This window comes from Grampus griseus, assembly GCF_964374135.1.
Source record: "Grampus griseus genome assembly, chromosome: 11".
Taxonomy (NCBI): domain Eukaryota; kingdom Metazoa; phylum Chordata; class Mammalia; order Artiodactyla; family Delphinidae; genus Grampus; species Grampus griseus.
In genome coordinates this window covers 83,997,366-84,012,392 of record NC_139005.1, presented here as the reverse complement: position 1 = coordinate 84,012,392, position 15,027 = coordinate 83,997,366, and the positions used below count along the sequence as shown (strand labels likewise).

The 15,027-nt window shown below is 44.7% G+C and overlaps 1 protein-coding gene across 1 annotated transcript in view; it reads left to right on the top strand.

Annotated features, from left to right (window-relative positions):
• PAH (phenylalanine hydroxylase) overlaps positions 1-7,934 on the top strand; it is a 71,326-nt gene extending 63,392 nt beyond the window's left edge. Inside the window, exons 10-13 of the mRNA XM_082665054.1 lie at positions 1,463-1,558; positions 2,087-2,220; positions 3,628-3,743; positions 5,798-7,934. Coding sequence (XP_082521180.1) covers positions 1,463-1,558; positions 2,087-2,220; positions 3,628-3,743; positions 5,798-5,841 — 390 coding nt within the window. The 3' untranslated portion in view covers positions 5,842-7,934. The remainder of the gene's footprint in view (positions 1-1,462; positions 1,559-2,086; positions 2,221-3,627; positions 3,744-5,797) is intronic.
• Positions 7,935-15,027: the final 7,093 nt, after the last annotated feature.

The window sequence follows — 15,027 nt, the reverse complement described above, 5'->3', positions numbered from 1 at the left end:
AATCTCTCACTTGTAAGAAAAAAAGAAACTCAAATGCAGAGCATCATGTTACTTGCTGTAACAATGATAAAAGTACTCATTACCAACATAGCTTCTCAAAAAAAAAATCTTATTATTGATATACTGAGCTGGAAACAGTCTTGGGCTCCTTGCTCTGCCCTTGAGATGCTGTGCCACTGTATGCATGTAACTTGACCTCTCTGGGCTAAAGACTTCTCATCTGTATGTGCGGAGGTCAGACTAAGTTCTGACAGCCTTCACAGGTTTACCATTCTCTAGTGCAATCAACGGACTTAACTAGAAACCCACAACTAATTCTCCAAGACTGTGACAATCTCTAGCACTAACTGGGCCTTGGCTTTCTCTTGGCCCTATTCACTCGGGTGATGCCAGACTTCCAGGACCTTATTGCCCAGGCCATTTATCTAGGGCATGTTGCACTGGGAGCTATTGAAAGACAAGGATTTGGTTTTTGGGGAGGATAAGTGCAGTGACTGACAGGGTTTTAACACAGATTGTTGGATGGTGGGGATATTAAATAATAACCTCTGAACTGAGAAGGAACTTTGAGGCCAAAAAAGGAAGCAGGAAACTCCATGAAATGCAATGATGAAGTTTACTGTGGGTAACTTACACACAGGCAGGGCCAGGAGGACAACAGCCCAAAGGCATTTGCAGCCTCACTCTGCGCCACGAGAAGGGTACAGGGGCATTTAAAGGGACCAAAACTAAAGATAGAATCTGACTACTAAGGGAGAAGCATGTCCGCTCCATCAGGAGCCAGGGCTTTTTCATCCCCTCAGGGGGTCTCATGACCATTATTCCTTGTGAGCCATTAACCGTCTGCGTCAGCAAAATTTTTCACATCAGGTGAAGTTTTTATATCAGGCAAGGGTACAAGTAGATGAGAACTTGTCTGGTGCATTCCTTGAGAATAGGCTAAAGCTCAGCCTTGCAGAAAGGGGAGGGGTTAGGACCGCAGGCTTAGATGGAGCTGACAGAATGGAGTCAGTGTGGTTCAGCCACACAGATGATAAGATGCCCCCTCACTGATTCTATCATGACCCAATCCCCTACCTCCCCCGTGGAGCCTGATGGGATTGTCTGGTAACTGCAACCAACTTAGGGGAGCATCTCACTCTAGTTGATGCCATGGAGAAGGCAAAAGGGGTGGAGGAGTTCCTGTCACAGAGAGAGTTGCTTGCTGGGAGTATCCTCTGGGGGCTTCCTCGGTACTCCTCCACTGCATCCCATCCCATCTTGCATTCAGCCAACTCCTGATTCAACAGGTGACTGGATAGGGTAAGACATAGGACAGACACAAAACCATGACCCCAGGTCATGCTGATTCAGAGAACAGACCTGCACAAACTCCCACCTGGGCAGTCCTGTCCTTGGCCCTGGGTCATCTGCTGCCTTTCCCTTCCTCGAGGTATGCTCTCAACTTGACGTTCCATTTCAGATTTACTGGTTTACTGTGGAGTTTGGGCTCTGCAAGGAAGGAGACTCCATAAAGGCATATGGTGCTGGGCTCCTGTCGTCCTTTGGTGAATTACAGGTATGACCCTAACAGAAACCAAGGATGGATCTGAAAGTGGTGGGTGCAGCAGACCATCCTTTTTCTCTTTGCGCTGTTGAAACCCATTTGTATTCACTTTGAAATTCAACCTGGGGGCTTCTCCTCAAGTGATTGATCTCTTAGCGGCTATGATTTGGTCACGACTGTGGGTGTTAGAGGTAGTACACAGGTCTCCAGTGCAGAGGGGCCTCCTGAGCCCGAGGTTGAACTGTACATTGGGATATATGCAAACACATGCCGGAAAATGTGGTTGGCCCCCACGTTGTCTATTGATCACCTTAGTTGAAAATGGTTGGGGTAAAATACTCCTTTCTATCTTGACCGCTGGCTTTAGATGAGCTATAAAGGTTATCTAGTATATGCCTAATAATTTAGTTGACTGCATTTGGGCTGGGGTGTGGAAGGAATCAGGATGAGATGGGAGGGGATGCACCAGTGGCGTCTGGGATGCGGCAGGGACCACCAGCCCTGATTTAACCATGAAAACTTTCCATCTGGGACCTGCAGTATTGCTTGTCAGGCAAGCCGAAGCTCCTTCCTCTGGAACTGGAGAAGACCGCTCTCCAGCAGTACACAATCACAGAGTTCCAGCCCCTGTATTACGTGGCTGAGAGTTTTAATGATGCCAAGGAGAAAGTGAGGTGAGGTGACGACCAAGGTGGGTCAACGGCTCTTGGGACCCTCCTGATTTGTCCTGTTGCCCCTGATCTGTGGGTGGCCTGGAGCGTGGACTCCAATGACTACAGCAAGGGCATGCATCAGACCACGTTATCTCCCAGCCTCCCCACCTTTGCGTCTTTCCACTCTCTGTTGAGAGAAGTTCTTTCCTTCACGGGACCCTATTTCACAGCTTATTGGCTGAACTGTGCCGAGCCCTGCAGACAAGCCTGCCAGCCGATCCTTGCTCATTGCCGACCCCCAGTCCACACCTGAACTCTCCTATGTACAGGGCGGCCACAGAGGCACCCACACCGAGCAGCGCTGGAAGGCTTCTAACCTGGGGAAGTCCCTGTTGCTTCATTCTCCCAGATACTTGCATAACTCGCCCCCTCCCCTCCTTCCAATCTTCACCGGCATTTAACCTTCTCTGTGTGTCTTTCTCTAACCAGCTTATTTACAGTCACGACCCAGCCCTTTCCCGCCAGCACTCCTTATCCCCTTCTGTGATTTATTTTTCTTCTTAGCACTTTTTTTTTTTTTTTTTTTTTTTTTGGTGGTACGCGGGCCTCTCAATCTTGTGGCCTCTCCCGTTGCGGAGCACAGGCTCCGGACGCGCAGGCCCAGCGGCCACGACTCACATGCCCAGCCGCTCCGCGGCATGTGGGATCTTCCTGGACCGGGGCACGAACCCGTGTCCCCTGCATCGGCAGGCGGACTCTCAACCACTGCGCCACCTGGGAAGCCCCCTCCTTAGCACTTATTAATGTCTAAACTCTTGTATGATTTAAGGTCCACGAGGATAGGGATTTTGGTCCTTTCTGTTTCCTGCTCTTTCCCTGACGCTAGCACAGCGCCTGACACATAGTAGGCCCTCAGTAAGGAATTAGCGAATGTGCCAGTCTCAGAGCCAGCTCAGCAAGAGGCTGATGGAGTGGTACCAGGACTCTAAGACTCTCAGGCCTCCGGGATGATGGCCCTGCCATCAACCTGCTTGAGCCACTCTGCTCCCAGCAGGAGGCAGGCCAGGCAGAGGGTCTACCAGCACAGGGCAACCATGATGCCATTTTTTACCACTTGTTTTATACCTTATCAGTGATGGATAATAAGCATGAGGTGTATAGGCCTCTGGGATCCTGTGAAGCTGGGCATGTCAGCTTTCAATGCACTGGGCTTAGGTGAGCAAAGGCAAAATGCTAGCCCACAAATGCGCTGGCTTCCCAAGAGGACCTCACTAAAGTTCCATTTCACTTCTCAGCCTGGTTCTAAAGCCCCTGTTCTAGTGAGGTTTCAGTGCTACCAAGAGCCAAGTGAAATGCAACGGAAAAACCTGTTAAAATTATTTTTCCCCAAATGGTACCCTTCACTTAGATCTATGGGTTTGGTTTCAGGAACTTTGCTGCTATAATCCCACGGCCCTTCTCAGTTCGTTATGACCCATACGCCCAGAGGATTGAGGTCTTGGACAATACCCAGCAACTTACGATTTTGGCTGACTCCATCAATAGTAAGTAATTTACACCCTTTGAGGCCATTCTCCCATAACTAGAGGATTGTGTCTTCTTACCTTCACCATAGGAACGATAAGAGATGTATTAAATCTTTAATTGAGAAGAAAAGCATCTCCAGGGAAGCCACTGATTTACTGAAAGAGAAAAACTTGGCAAAAAGGCCAGCATTGCCTTGCGTGTCCTTTCTCCTTTGACCGTCCTAGATTCCACCCCACCTCCTACCATCACACCACTTTTCCACTCTGGCTTGTCGCTGCCACGTCCTTCTTTCTCCTTTGCATCTTCACCCCTTTCTCTCTAAGTGTCCACTGGACCTTGCTCTGCCTGGAATACCAACCCCTAAGGAATAGGTTCTATCTACTTTATCAACCATAGAGTAGCTCATCTATTGACTTTTATTCTTCCTGGAAAATGAGGATGTTATCATAGCTGCTCTTAAAAAATCACAGTGTTATTTGTTCATCGCCTGATTTTTTTCTAGCCTTCAGACTCCCCTCCAGCAACACCCACCATGCTTTCCCCTGGGCCCTGGCCTTCGCCCATACAGTTCTTGTTTAAAATAGTCTCCCTACCACTCTCATTTAGCGGTCCCAACCCCAGTTCATCTTTTAATCGTTCATAGATATCTCTTCTGATAGGAAGACTGGTTTGGGTGTCCCTCCTACATCTTGGCATTCCCACAGATCCCTCTCTCAGAGCATTTATCATTATGTTTTTTTTATAATTTGGTAATTGTTTACTTGTCTCCCCAACTAGACCTGAGCAGAGAACCATGTCAGGTTTGCTGTCAAACCCCTACCAGTTAGCCCTATTCCTAAAAATCATATTAGGTACTCAAGAGCTATTGAATAAATGGCTAAAACCACCAAAGGATCAAGCCTAAAGGGAGGAGCTCTAGGCCAAGTGGAGGTTTCTATCTCAAACAATGCTAACGAAGGCCAAAAGGGCAGGTGGGCTTGAAGTAGCCCTCTCATACCCCTCTATGTTGCCTGAGGCCACTTCTAAGACGTAGAGCTAGCCCATTATAGTCATTCCTCCTTAGGTATGGCCCCCTGCAATCAGCCATCTTGAAAAGGCCCAAGGCTGATTCTCCCCCGTTTGGACACTCGGCTGGAACAGATCTGCTCACCAAAGAGGCCAGCCAAGGGCTCTGGAGGCTGGGGTGTGAGATAGAAGGGTCAGGCCGTAGCTGTTTTCTCTCTCTCTCTCATTTCCCCCGAGGAAGCAAAAATAACTCCATGGACTATTGTTTATAAGGAAATTTTTAAAATCACAGAACAACAAATTTAGGAACTGAAGGGTCCTTAGAGCTATGTGACCTAATATAAGGCCCCGTCACCGCTCTGTACTTTCCTCAGGATCTAGGAAGGAGGGAGGCTGATGTGTCTCCAAGGCCCCTTCCACTTCTATGAAGAGTCTATGTCCCTGTGGCCCCTTGGCATGTGACAACATGTCATGAATGGAAGCAACTCCATCGTACCCTCCTTAGTCCAGTGGTCTGGCAATCTAGGCTGACTTACCTGCTTGGACCATGCCTTCTCAAACCTCGTGTCCCTTAGAATCACTTGGAGAGCTAGAAATCATTTAGAGAGCTAGTTAGAAATTAATAGTCCTGAGTCATATCCCAGACTAAATTCACTGAATGCGTGATATGACTCAGGAGTTTGTATTTGTAATAAGGCCCCAGGTGATTCCGACACAGCGGGTTTGTGTGGCTTAGGTTCTGTGGCTTAGCTCCTTGCAAGCATCCGTGGTTGGTCATGTAAAAGAGAAACAGAACAGCTAGTGATTTCCCGGGGAGAAAATGAGTAACTCCCTCCCTGAGAAACAGCCTATGGAAAAGGGAAACTAATTACAGTAATAGCTCTAGTGCCTCCTACAACTTGGAATCGCCTGTAAGAGCCCAAATCCTAGGACGCCAGCTCCTTGAAGGTTGCGGTGGTACCTAGTATATCCACACACCCCACTGATCCCCTAGTGTTTTACACACTGTGGACACTTGAAGGGTGTTTGTTCATGGTATGAGTGGCTCCTTTGTTTTTCTTTGTAGGTGAAGTTGGAATCCTTTGCAGTGCCCTCCAGAAATTAAAGTGAAGCCATGCACTGAACCTGATCTGTCAACTTGAGAATCTGTTGATGGAAATCCAACTACTTCTTTCATTTCATCTGAAAAAGTCTGAAAAGCAAACCTTAATTCAAGATAACAGCCTTGAATCCTTTCTAGAACAAGATGGAGGATCAACAAATAAATCAAAATAATCTGAAAGGACAGCATGTTAATACATACCCCAAAGCATAATGGTAGATCTTTTGGGGTCATCTTTGATTTCGAGATGATAATCCCATACTCTCAGTTGAGTTAAAAATCAATAACCTGTCACATTTCATCAGAGTTAATGAAAATTCGGGACCTGCTTCATTCAACCTTCCTAAATACTTTTGTTATTTGCTCTAGAGAATTCCTAAAGGAGTATATATCACTCGTTGTGAAACACAAGTCTGTCAGAATTGAATTAATACCTTTATTGGAGTATAATTGCTTTACAATGTTGTGTTAGTTGCTGCTGTATAACAAAGTGAATCAGCTATACGTATACTTATATCCCCATATACCCTCCCTCTTGTGCCTCCCTCCCACCCTCCCTATCCCACCCCTCTAGGTGGTCACAAAGCACCGAGCTGATCTCCCTGTGCTATGCAGCTCCTTCCCACTAGCTATCTGTTTTACATTTGGTAGTGTATATACGTCCATGCCACTCTCTCACTTTGTCCCAGCTTACCCTTCCCCCTCCCCATATCCTCAAGTCCATTCTCTATGTCTGCGTCTTTACTCCTGTTGCAAAGGTCATTTTCTATTTCAGGGAACTATGATTCTAATTACTGCTTTGTTATTTTGCCTGTGGAGATTTTCTTTAATTCAGGAGCCTATTAAAATAGTTATAAATATTAAAGTTCAAAGTGTAAAATCAAAATATTTCTGTATGCTTTATTGTAATCATAAATGCTGCCGTGGAGAGTAGCAGAACTCCCCATCTAACTCCTGCAACGTGCAGTGTCATTCTCCAGTTGATTGTCAAGTCTGCTTTTGGAGACATTTTGAAGACCCTTAAGATGCGATAGATGTTAATTAAAAGCCTGGCTGGTAGATATTCAGTAACTATTCATTGAATGAATAGAGGAATGCATTATTAAACATCAAATCTTCAACAGATGTGAGAATTTTAATTATGTTTAAAAAAACTTTAAGGGTTACACAATTTTGTAGTTTCAAATATTTCTTGGAATGAAATAGTCCTCTCACTGCCCTTAGAAATATATTATCTGGATAAACTTGTGCTGAAAGAATGATCAGATTCCCAGATTTCCAACCCATCGCAGGGGCTCATTGTGATAATCCAAGTCAGGTCAACAGATGTTTACTTTCATTGGTTGTGCATTTTACACGAACACACGAATATGAGAAACAGTGGGGAGAGTAACAATGGCTTAAAAGCTTTGCTTTAAATTTTCACACCACTCTACCGTATTATTTGGGAAATAAAGGATTTTTGTAGTACTTCTTCAAGTGTGATTCTCAGACCAGTTGTATCATCATCAACAGTAAATCCTAGGTGCCATCCCAGCTTACCCAAATAGAATATTTGGGGATGGGACACAGAGACCTGTGTTTTTAAGTACCCCAAGCGATTCTTTTATGCTCAGTCAAATCTACTGGGTACATCAAGTTTGAGAAAACCTGACTTCTGGTGGTCAGTTCTGCCACTTGCCAATTAGGTCACCTTGCATAAGTCACTTCCCCTCTTTGGACCTCAGTTTAACTCTAACAATGAGGCGTTAAACTGGATGACTCAAGATCCCTTCCAGCCTTGAAATACATTTCACATGCTAACATGTGTCTTTAAACAACTGTCCCTAATGTATTAATAGGGTGTAATAATACCTGCCTAAGTATGCCAGCAGGGTGGAAAGAGCAATTTGGTCTGAATGTGTCCGAGGTTTCATTGCTTTGAAGCTGGGATTTTCTTGTCTATATGTATTTCCTCATGCCTTTGAAGAATCCATTGACAAGCACTGATTCTAAAAGTGGAAGCGGGCTTTTTCTCTGGTGTTCCTTTAGTGCCCAAATACTCTGCAAAGGGACTATCTTGATAAATGTTTCTTTACATTAAATGCAAATTAGAAAATTTCTTGACTCTGGAACTGAAATATTGTATAGTATTTTAGACTGGAAATTTTATTTTATAGTGATTTTTAGTCCTACTGAAGATAATTTAGTGTGTTCTAAGTCAAAGCTTAGGTTTAGGTTGTAATTTTGGCAGGAAGAAATGACACACTGAATGGAAGATATAGTCTCTGAAATTTTCATGTGTTACTCAGTACTTTTTATCTGGATATAAAAGCTATAGCGATGGAATTCAATATATTTCCATGTGTTAGTATTACTATCTATTTAATATATAATAAGCGAGCAGTTTTAAAAGAAACAATATTAATGTTTTACTGACAGCTAATCTTGGTGTGTCCAAACAAAAGAAATATATGGAAGAATATTAAAACTGTGTAGCATTAGTGTTCAATGAGTTTCTGAAAGGAGGAAACTAGATTTTAATTCTAGATTTCTAAGTTATGTCATTTAGTTGTGCTTCAAAGAATCTACCACTAAAGTATCAGCTTCATAAATACAACAGCGTTGATAATCTTCTTCACCTCTGAAAGCCTCAGCATGTAGCACATGGTAGGTGCTCAAAATCTTTTAAAAATTTTTCTGAGTTGAATCACAGGGAGTGTAGTGAAGATTGTCTCTCACAAATAAACTATTTTGCAAGAAAAAATTGAGAAACAACTAAACTTGCAATTTTCCCTTTCAAAAGCTATTGAAAGTTTTGCATCTTAGTCTAAGCTATGATTTTTTTGTAAAGAAAGATATTATCCCTTGTATAAGCTAGGTTATGGCTAGATAGTTTGTATTTATACTGCTTCAACAACTGACATATGGTAGTGCTTAATAAATGTCAATTAATAAAGGGGACAAAATTGCATCAGTGAAACTTCTTAGTTATCCACAGTGGGGCTGAAATGGTCAGAAAGCAATGAGTGACTTGCCTAATAATTGCAAAAAAAGCGCAGAGGAGACAAAAGAAGAAAGCTTAGTAAAAAATGAACTTTTCAAAAGATAAAGAAAGAAATGTGATCAAACCTTTCTCTTCTCAACGGAGTCTGCACCTCCACACACAGTCACTGCTTTTTAATAGCTTTCCCGTTCAGTTTCAAAAACCATAAACAGTAGTAGGCTTGATACATGCTATAAATGAACCTAGTAGTTTCTGTGCCTTGAATTTCCTCCTCATTTGTAATCTTGCAACTTCGCTAGCTTCAAGGCACAATTTACCCTCTCACCTGTAGTAAGCACAGTTCCTTTAAAGCGGGGGTCCCCAACCCCGGCCGAGGACCGATACTCGGCCTGTTAGGAAGGCCGCACAGCAGGAGGTGAGTGGCAGGCGAGCCAGCGAAGCTTCATCTGCCGCCCCGCATTGCTCTCCATCACTTGCATTACCGCCTGAACCCTCCTCCCTCCCCATCCCGCTCCCCGCCCCCATCCGTGGAAAAATTGTCTTCCACGAAGCCGGTCCCGGTGCCAAAAAGTTTGGGGACCGCTGCTTTAAAGAATAAGCTCAGAGTGATAAGCAATTGCGGAGAAGATGGATTCTAGCCCTCCAGGGTATATACAACTCTCCTCTATAACATTATTCATAATTGTTCAGGGTACTCTTTAACAATATTTGTTTTGTATATTTCTTGCACATTGTTTCTTTTATGACAACAATCTCTAAATAATAGAACATTTATGAAAAATAAAGAGACAAGAAGATGTGCTTCTCTGAGAGATGGACTTAAGTCTTCCAGAAGAAGGAGATGATACTGCAGGAAGCATAATACCCGCTCATTTTCAGGTTTGTCGAAATGGATGAAAGGTGAATGGTGATTCGCTTGAACTGCAGTCTGTATTTTTCCTCAGATCATTCTTAGGAGGTGGGTGATGCCCAATGAGAGTAAGTGGATCCGTCTCTTTCATGGAGGTTATTAAAATTAGTGCATACTTTGGATGTCTATGGTTTATTCTTCCCAGAAGCAAATTAAGGAATATCTATTAAAGAAGAAATACACTTAGTCTTCTCTGAGGCCTCTTTATTCCTAAAGGTTCTCAAAGAAATGTCAGCTGCATCCTGTCCTTTTCTGCAATGACATTTCAAATGGAGAGAGTGCTGGCAAAAGGCTGATTTCCACTATTCCTTGTGAGTTGGCAGGGGAGAGTGGAGTTTGGACTTCGAAAGAAGTGATCAGGAATGTATATTCCTTTGTGTTTTTGAGTTTCTCCCTTATGTCTGTGTTTTCAAAATTGCAGCCCTTGGGTTTCTTTGAAAAGTCACTCATCCTATCACACACACATACACACACACACACACACACACACACACACACACCATTCCTTTGACCTCTAAGAGATTTTATAAGAGATGAGTTGGGGCTGAGTTAAGGTCTCTGCCAACGAAGGCACAGAGAACATATTTGAAGGAGAACATGTTTTAAATCTGTTTCTTAGAGAGCCTCCAGCCATTGGCACCACCCAGAAGTAGAGAATCAGCCTGGGACAACAGCATTACTTGCAAAGGGTAACTGTTGGCCTAGGAAGGCTTTCAATCTCCTCCAGTGTCCAAATACTCCTCACGCCGCCAGCCCTAAAGCTGTGGAGCCCAATGAGCTCTGTTTCTTTGGCCTAACAAAAAATCAAATTTCCAGCAGAAACGAACACACCATTGTAAAGCAATTATACTCCAGTAAAGATGTTTTAAAAAAAAGAAATAGATGATTTTTGCGGAACTATATTTATGGACAAGAATTTTGCCCCTTAAACAGAATAAAAATTAACTATCTAAAATTGGCAAAAAAAAAAAAAATCAAATTTCCGAGTGAGGAAGGAGGAAACAGAACCTTTCCCAAACTTTCCATTCCCAGAATGTCCTGGCGCAAGGGAGAAAAAATCGCTTCCCAGCGCAAAGGGCAGGCTGGGATTATAAAAGAGTGGTTTTATGACAGTGAAGTACCAGGTAAGAGAGCTAGAACGTGCCTGAGGCTGGAGAGGAGGGAGAGGAACAGACTATCCGCGCCTCCCTAAGCCGCGTTTCTCAGCACCGCGGACAGTACCCACACCCAGCATGGAAATTACTGGCCTGGAAGAGGATGGAAAAGCCCGAAGTCTATCCTTTTACTGAGCAAAAGTAAGGAGGGGTAAAGAGTCTAGAAGGAGTAAGTACAAAGATCAAGAGGCATGACTCTGATGGTAGTCTTCCTCATTACAGACTCTGAATAAATTTTGGCTGAATATTGGAAAGGCAAAGTAGACAAGTGTGATGCGGTCCCCTTGGTGACAACGTCCAGCGTTTCACATTTTACACAAATGAAAGTTGGGTATCGTGTTTTCGTCAGTGGTGCACTCCCACATGATACTGTTTGAGATCGGAAGATGTAGCATCTTTCAGTAGCACTTCTCTGGCGATCCCAATTCAAGTGCCAGTTTTTCCATCAAGTTGAACCTACTTGGACAGACTCTTAATCTCCCTGAGTCTCAATTTCCTCCTCTGTAAAATGGGGAAGAGAAATGCCTACCTTATAAGATCATCACAAAAATCAAACAACATATTTTGTTTATAGATGCCTCTCAACCACTTTCAGTAGCATTCTAACAATTTTAAATGTTTATTATGCTGGCATAAAGCACAAATGAACTCCCATAAGAACTGGTTATTATTATTATGGTTGTTTGGGTCCAGCAAAACGATCCCAATTGACCCATCATTCCAAAGAGAAGAATGATTGTGGAGGTGCCCTACATAAAGACTCTTAGGCTTACACTTGAGAAAGGAGTTTGACTAAAGCAGAATTTAAACCTTTCAACACAATCCAGCTGTACAAACTATATACATTAAAGCTGTGAGCAATAAAATAATGAAATGTGCATCAACTTGAAGCTAAAACTATATCTTGAAAAAGATAACTTTGGAGATTGAGATGGAAATTTCCTGTTTAAAGCTCGCAACAGACCTTCACTCCTTTAATCCCATTTCTGACATTCCCACACCTTTGTGTGTTCTCTTTTTCCTTCCGGACCTATGGCATTACCAGCACTCTTTTAAACCATGACCTCCAAAAGGCCAGCATTCACTCTGCTGCTAATGCCACTCTTTTCTGCTGGGAATGTCATGTTGTGCTCATTCTGTGACACGGTTAACATAAACGAAATTGTCTTGAAAATCATCATTCTCTAGATATGTTGTTTTACTGAGGAACCAACACAAGAAAACCTACCTTCACTTTGCTGCCCAATTTTAAGGTCACCTTGGGACATGGGAGTTGGCAGGCTTTTTGTCTTTCCAGGGGCAGGAAGTAGAGACCAATTTTTAAAATAAAAGTAGTTGGTACTATGGTCAAGCCATCTCCCGCTCTGAACATTTTGCTCCAAAGCCGACCCGAGAAACAGCCAATGTAGAGGGCCAAACGGAAATAACAATTCTTGCAAAATAGAAGAGAATGAATTAGTCCCTCAAAGATGCGGACGTTGTAAGAAAGCATCCTCATAAAAGATGAGAATAAATGTCTCCAAAATCTGCCATCGGCTGTATACTTTGACAGAGGCAAGAGAGAATCAACCAATATACAAAGCTTTAAAACGCAATTTATTACACTTTTCGGGTTTTATTCAACAAGTATTTATTTGCCTGTCTACTTCCTGCTCAGCCCGGGACCAGGAGCATTAAAATGATTACTGCGAGGACAACGCGGAAGTTGGTTTAGCTGGTATGTTTCCACCTTTGCACCACCCCATTTCCAAACCTCCTTTTCTCTTCCCTCCCAGGAGCTCGCCGAACTAAAAGGGAGCACTTCCCGTGTTTTAGTCCTGGCTCAGACTCAGCTCGGATGGAGCCGAAACACACGCTCCATTTTTAAGGGGTTCAAACCTCACCGATCCGAAGATCTAGTTTCTATTTGGTGAAATTAAAGTTGCATCCCCCGACACACAGACCAGGGCCGTGGGTTTTAAGCCATCCCAGACTCATTCCACCCTGCAGCTTCCAGGACCAGGTTGGCGGCTTGGGGATGGCGAGTAAAGCAGGAAACGACCACGTGGCTACGCAGCCCTCACCTTCCGCTTTTCCGCCTGCACCGAGAGGCAGGGCAGGTAAGGGTGCGGGAGGTGTAATTGCTTCGCGGAGGAAGCAGGGTGAGAGGGTGGGAAGCGTCCACATCATTTTAGTTCACAAGGGGAGATAGCACTGAGGGGGGAAGTGAAAAGAAACTTTCAGATCCGCCCTGGCAATTGACACACGGTTGGGAGGGTGCGGAAACGCGGCACGCAGACTTCAATTAGCCCGCCTGCAAGCAGGTTAATTAAAACCATTTCCGGTACCACAGCCCCGGACTCCATCCGTTTTAGCGGAAGATGGGCAGGCTGCTGTTGACCTTAAGTATCCGCGCGTTGAAGTCGGGCAGCACCACGGAGAGCTGCAGCCTCCAGGTCCCTCTGTCCTCCCAGCCCGGGGCAGTCTCCAGTTCCACCCGGGAGGACTGTGGCTCCGGAATTGGCCCTCTCTTGCTCTGCTCTCCCCACCACCGACGGTGACTTCTGGGAGCCTGGAGTCCCGCCTTGAGCTAAGTGCCCTATGAAGGGTCAGAACCAGAGAGCCAAGAAGGGGCGCCCCATGAGTACCGAGGTCTGCAGCGCTGGGAGCCCAGCTTCCGCGCCCGAGAGGCAGCACCCAGGGAGATGACAGAGGGGAAAAGGCGGCCGCAGGACCCAGGAGACGACAGGGCGAAGGTGACCTTGCTTTTCCCCCTCGAGGGCGGCTGCCTTGTCAAAGACTGCCCAAGTCATCAAGGTACCCCTTCCCTTCAAAGTGAGGGAAGGGAGAGAGATGTTCTGGAAGCCTCTCTGTGCAGTGGAGCTGAGATTTCCCAGGACGCTGAGCTTTTCCAGGTAAGCTCAGTCCCTCCGTTTTCCCCTCCACACCCCATCCCTCTTAACACGGCTCTTCGTGGGGTGGGGTGGCCAGGTGTGGAATTCCCTCACCCGTATTAGTCTTTCGTCCCAGTGTCCCCATTTCGCCAACCACTGGGTGATTGCCTCATGCCCACCTCCTCTCTTTCCGGATCCCGCGATCCCCAGGTCCTGTAGAAAGAACTGAGAGGGAGGCCTGGGTACCAGGGCCCAGCTGGGGGTTGAGGTCTGGGGGTGCTTGCCTTTTGTTGGAAGGTGGGAAGAGAATGTGAGATCCTTCTGCTTCAGACTGGCCTTCTCTGCTGGCTTCCATTCTAAGTGTAGAGGCAGAGCTCAAGGAGAAAAAGGCTTCCTGTTCATCCAAGACTGAAGAAGCTTTCCACAGATATAACCTTTTTTCAAGGAGCTGCAGCTTTCTTTGTGTATGTGGGGTCGATGGGTGGCAGGAAGCACGGGAAGCATATTTCAGATCAACTGAGCAGCATCTTCTAAGGTTTTGATCTCTGCGAACCCCAAAAGTACTCAGGGCTGGCCCAGGAGACAGTGGTCAGGGTGAAAGGCTGGACCTGTGACCAGGTTGAGGGGGGCGGGGAGAGACAAGGGAGGAGGGAGGAGGGAAGATGCCCACTGGATTTTCTTCCCGGTTGGGTGTCAGAATGGGAATGCAGACACACTCTTGCCTTTAGGGATTTATAATTTAAATTATTGCTACTGGTTGTGGGCATCTAAACTAGAATCAGAAGCAGGAAGTATTTGTGGAAGGGAGTCTAGGACTCTGAAAAGAAAATATTCAGTTAAGCTTTATCTGGGTGGTTCAAGGGGGGTGGAAATCCCAACCATCTGACACCTTCAGGCAAGTGCTAAATGCCCTAAAAAAACCATGAATTGGGCAATGTAAAAAAATACACCAAGGTGATTTCTGTAGCACTGTTTGTATTAATAAATATTTTGAAACAAGCCAAATGTCCATCGATAAACAGATTGTTGAGATAAACTGTAATCTATATACAGGAGCACTGTGCAGGGGCTCAAAATAAAATGAGGTAAATCTGTAAATACTGACTATCAGGGAAGTCTAGGAGATACGGTTAAGTGAAAAAAAAAGCATGACCACATTTTCATTTTTTTTAAAAAAGTCTGTCAATGGTGTACATGTATGTACTTAGTTTATAGGTATATTTTTACGATCGCAGAGGAAAAAACAAAGACTCGTGAGCACCAGAATGTTG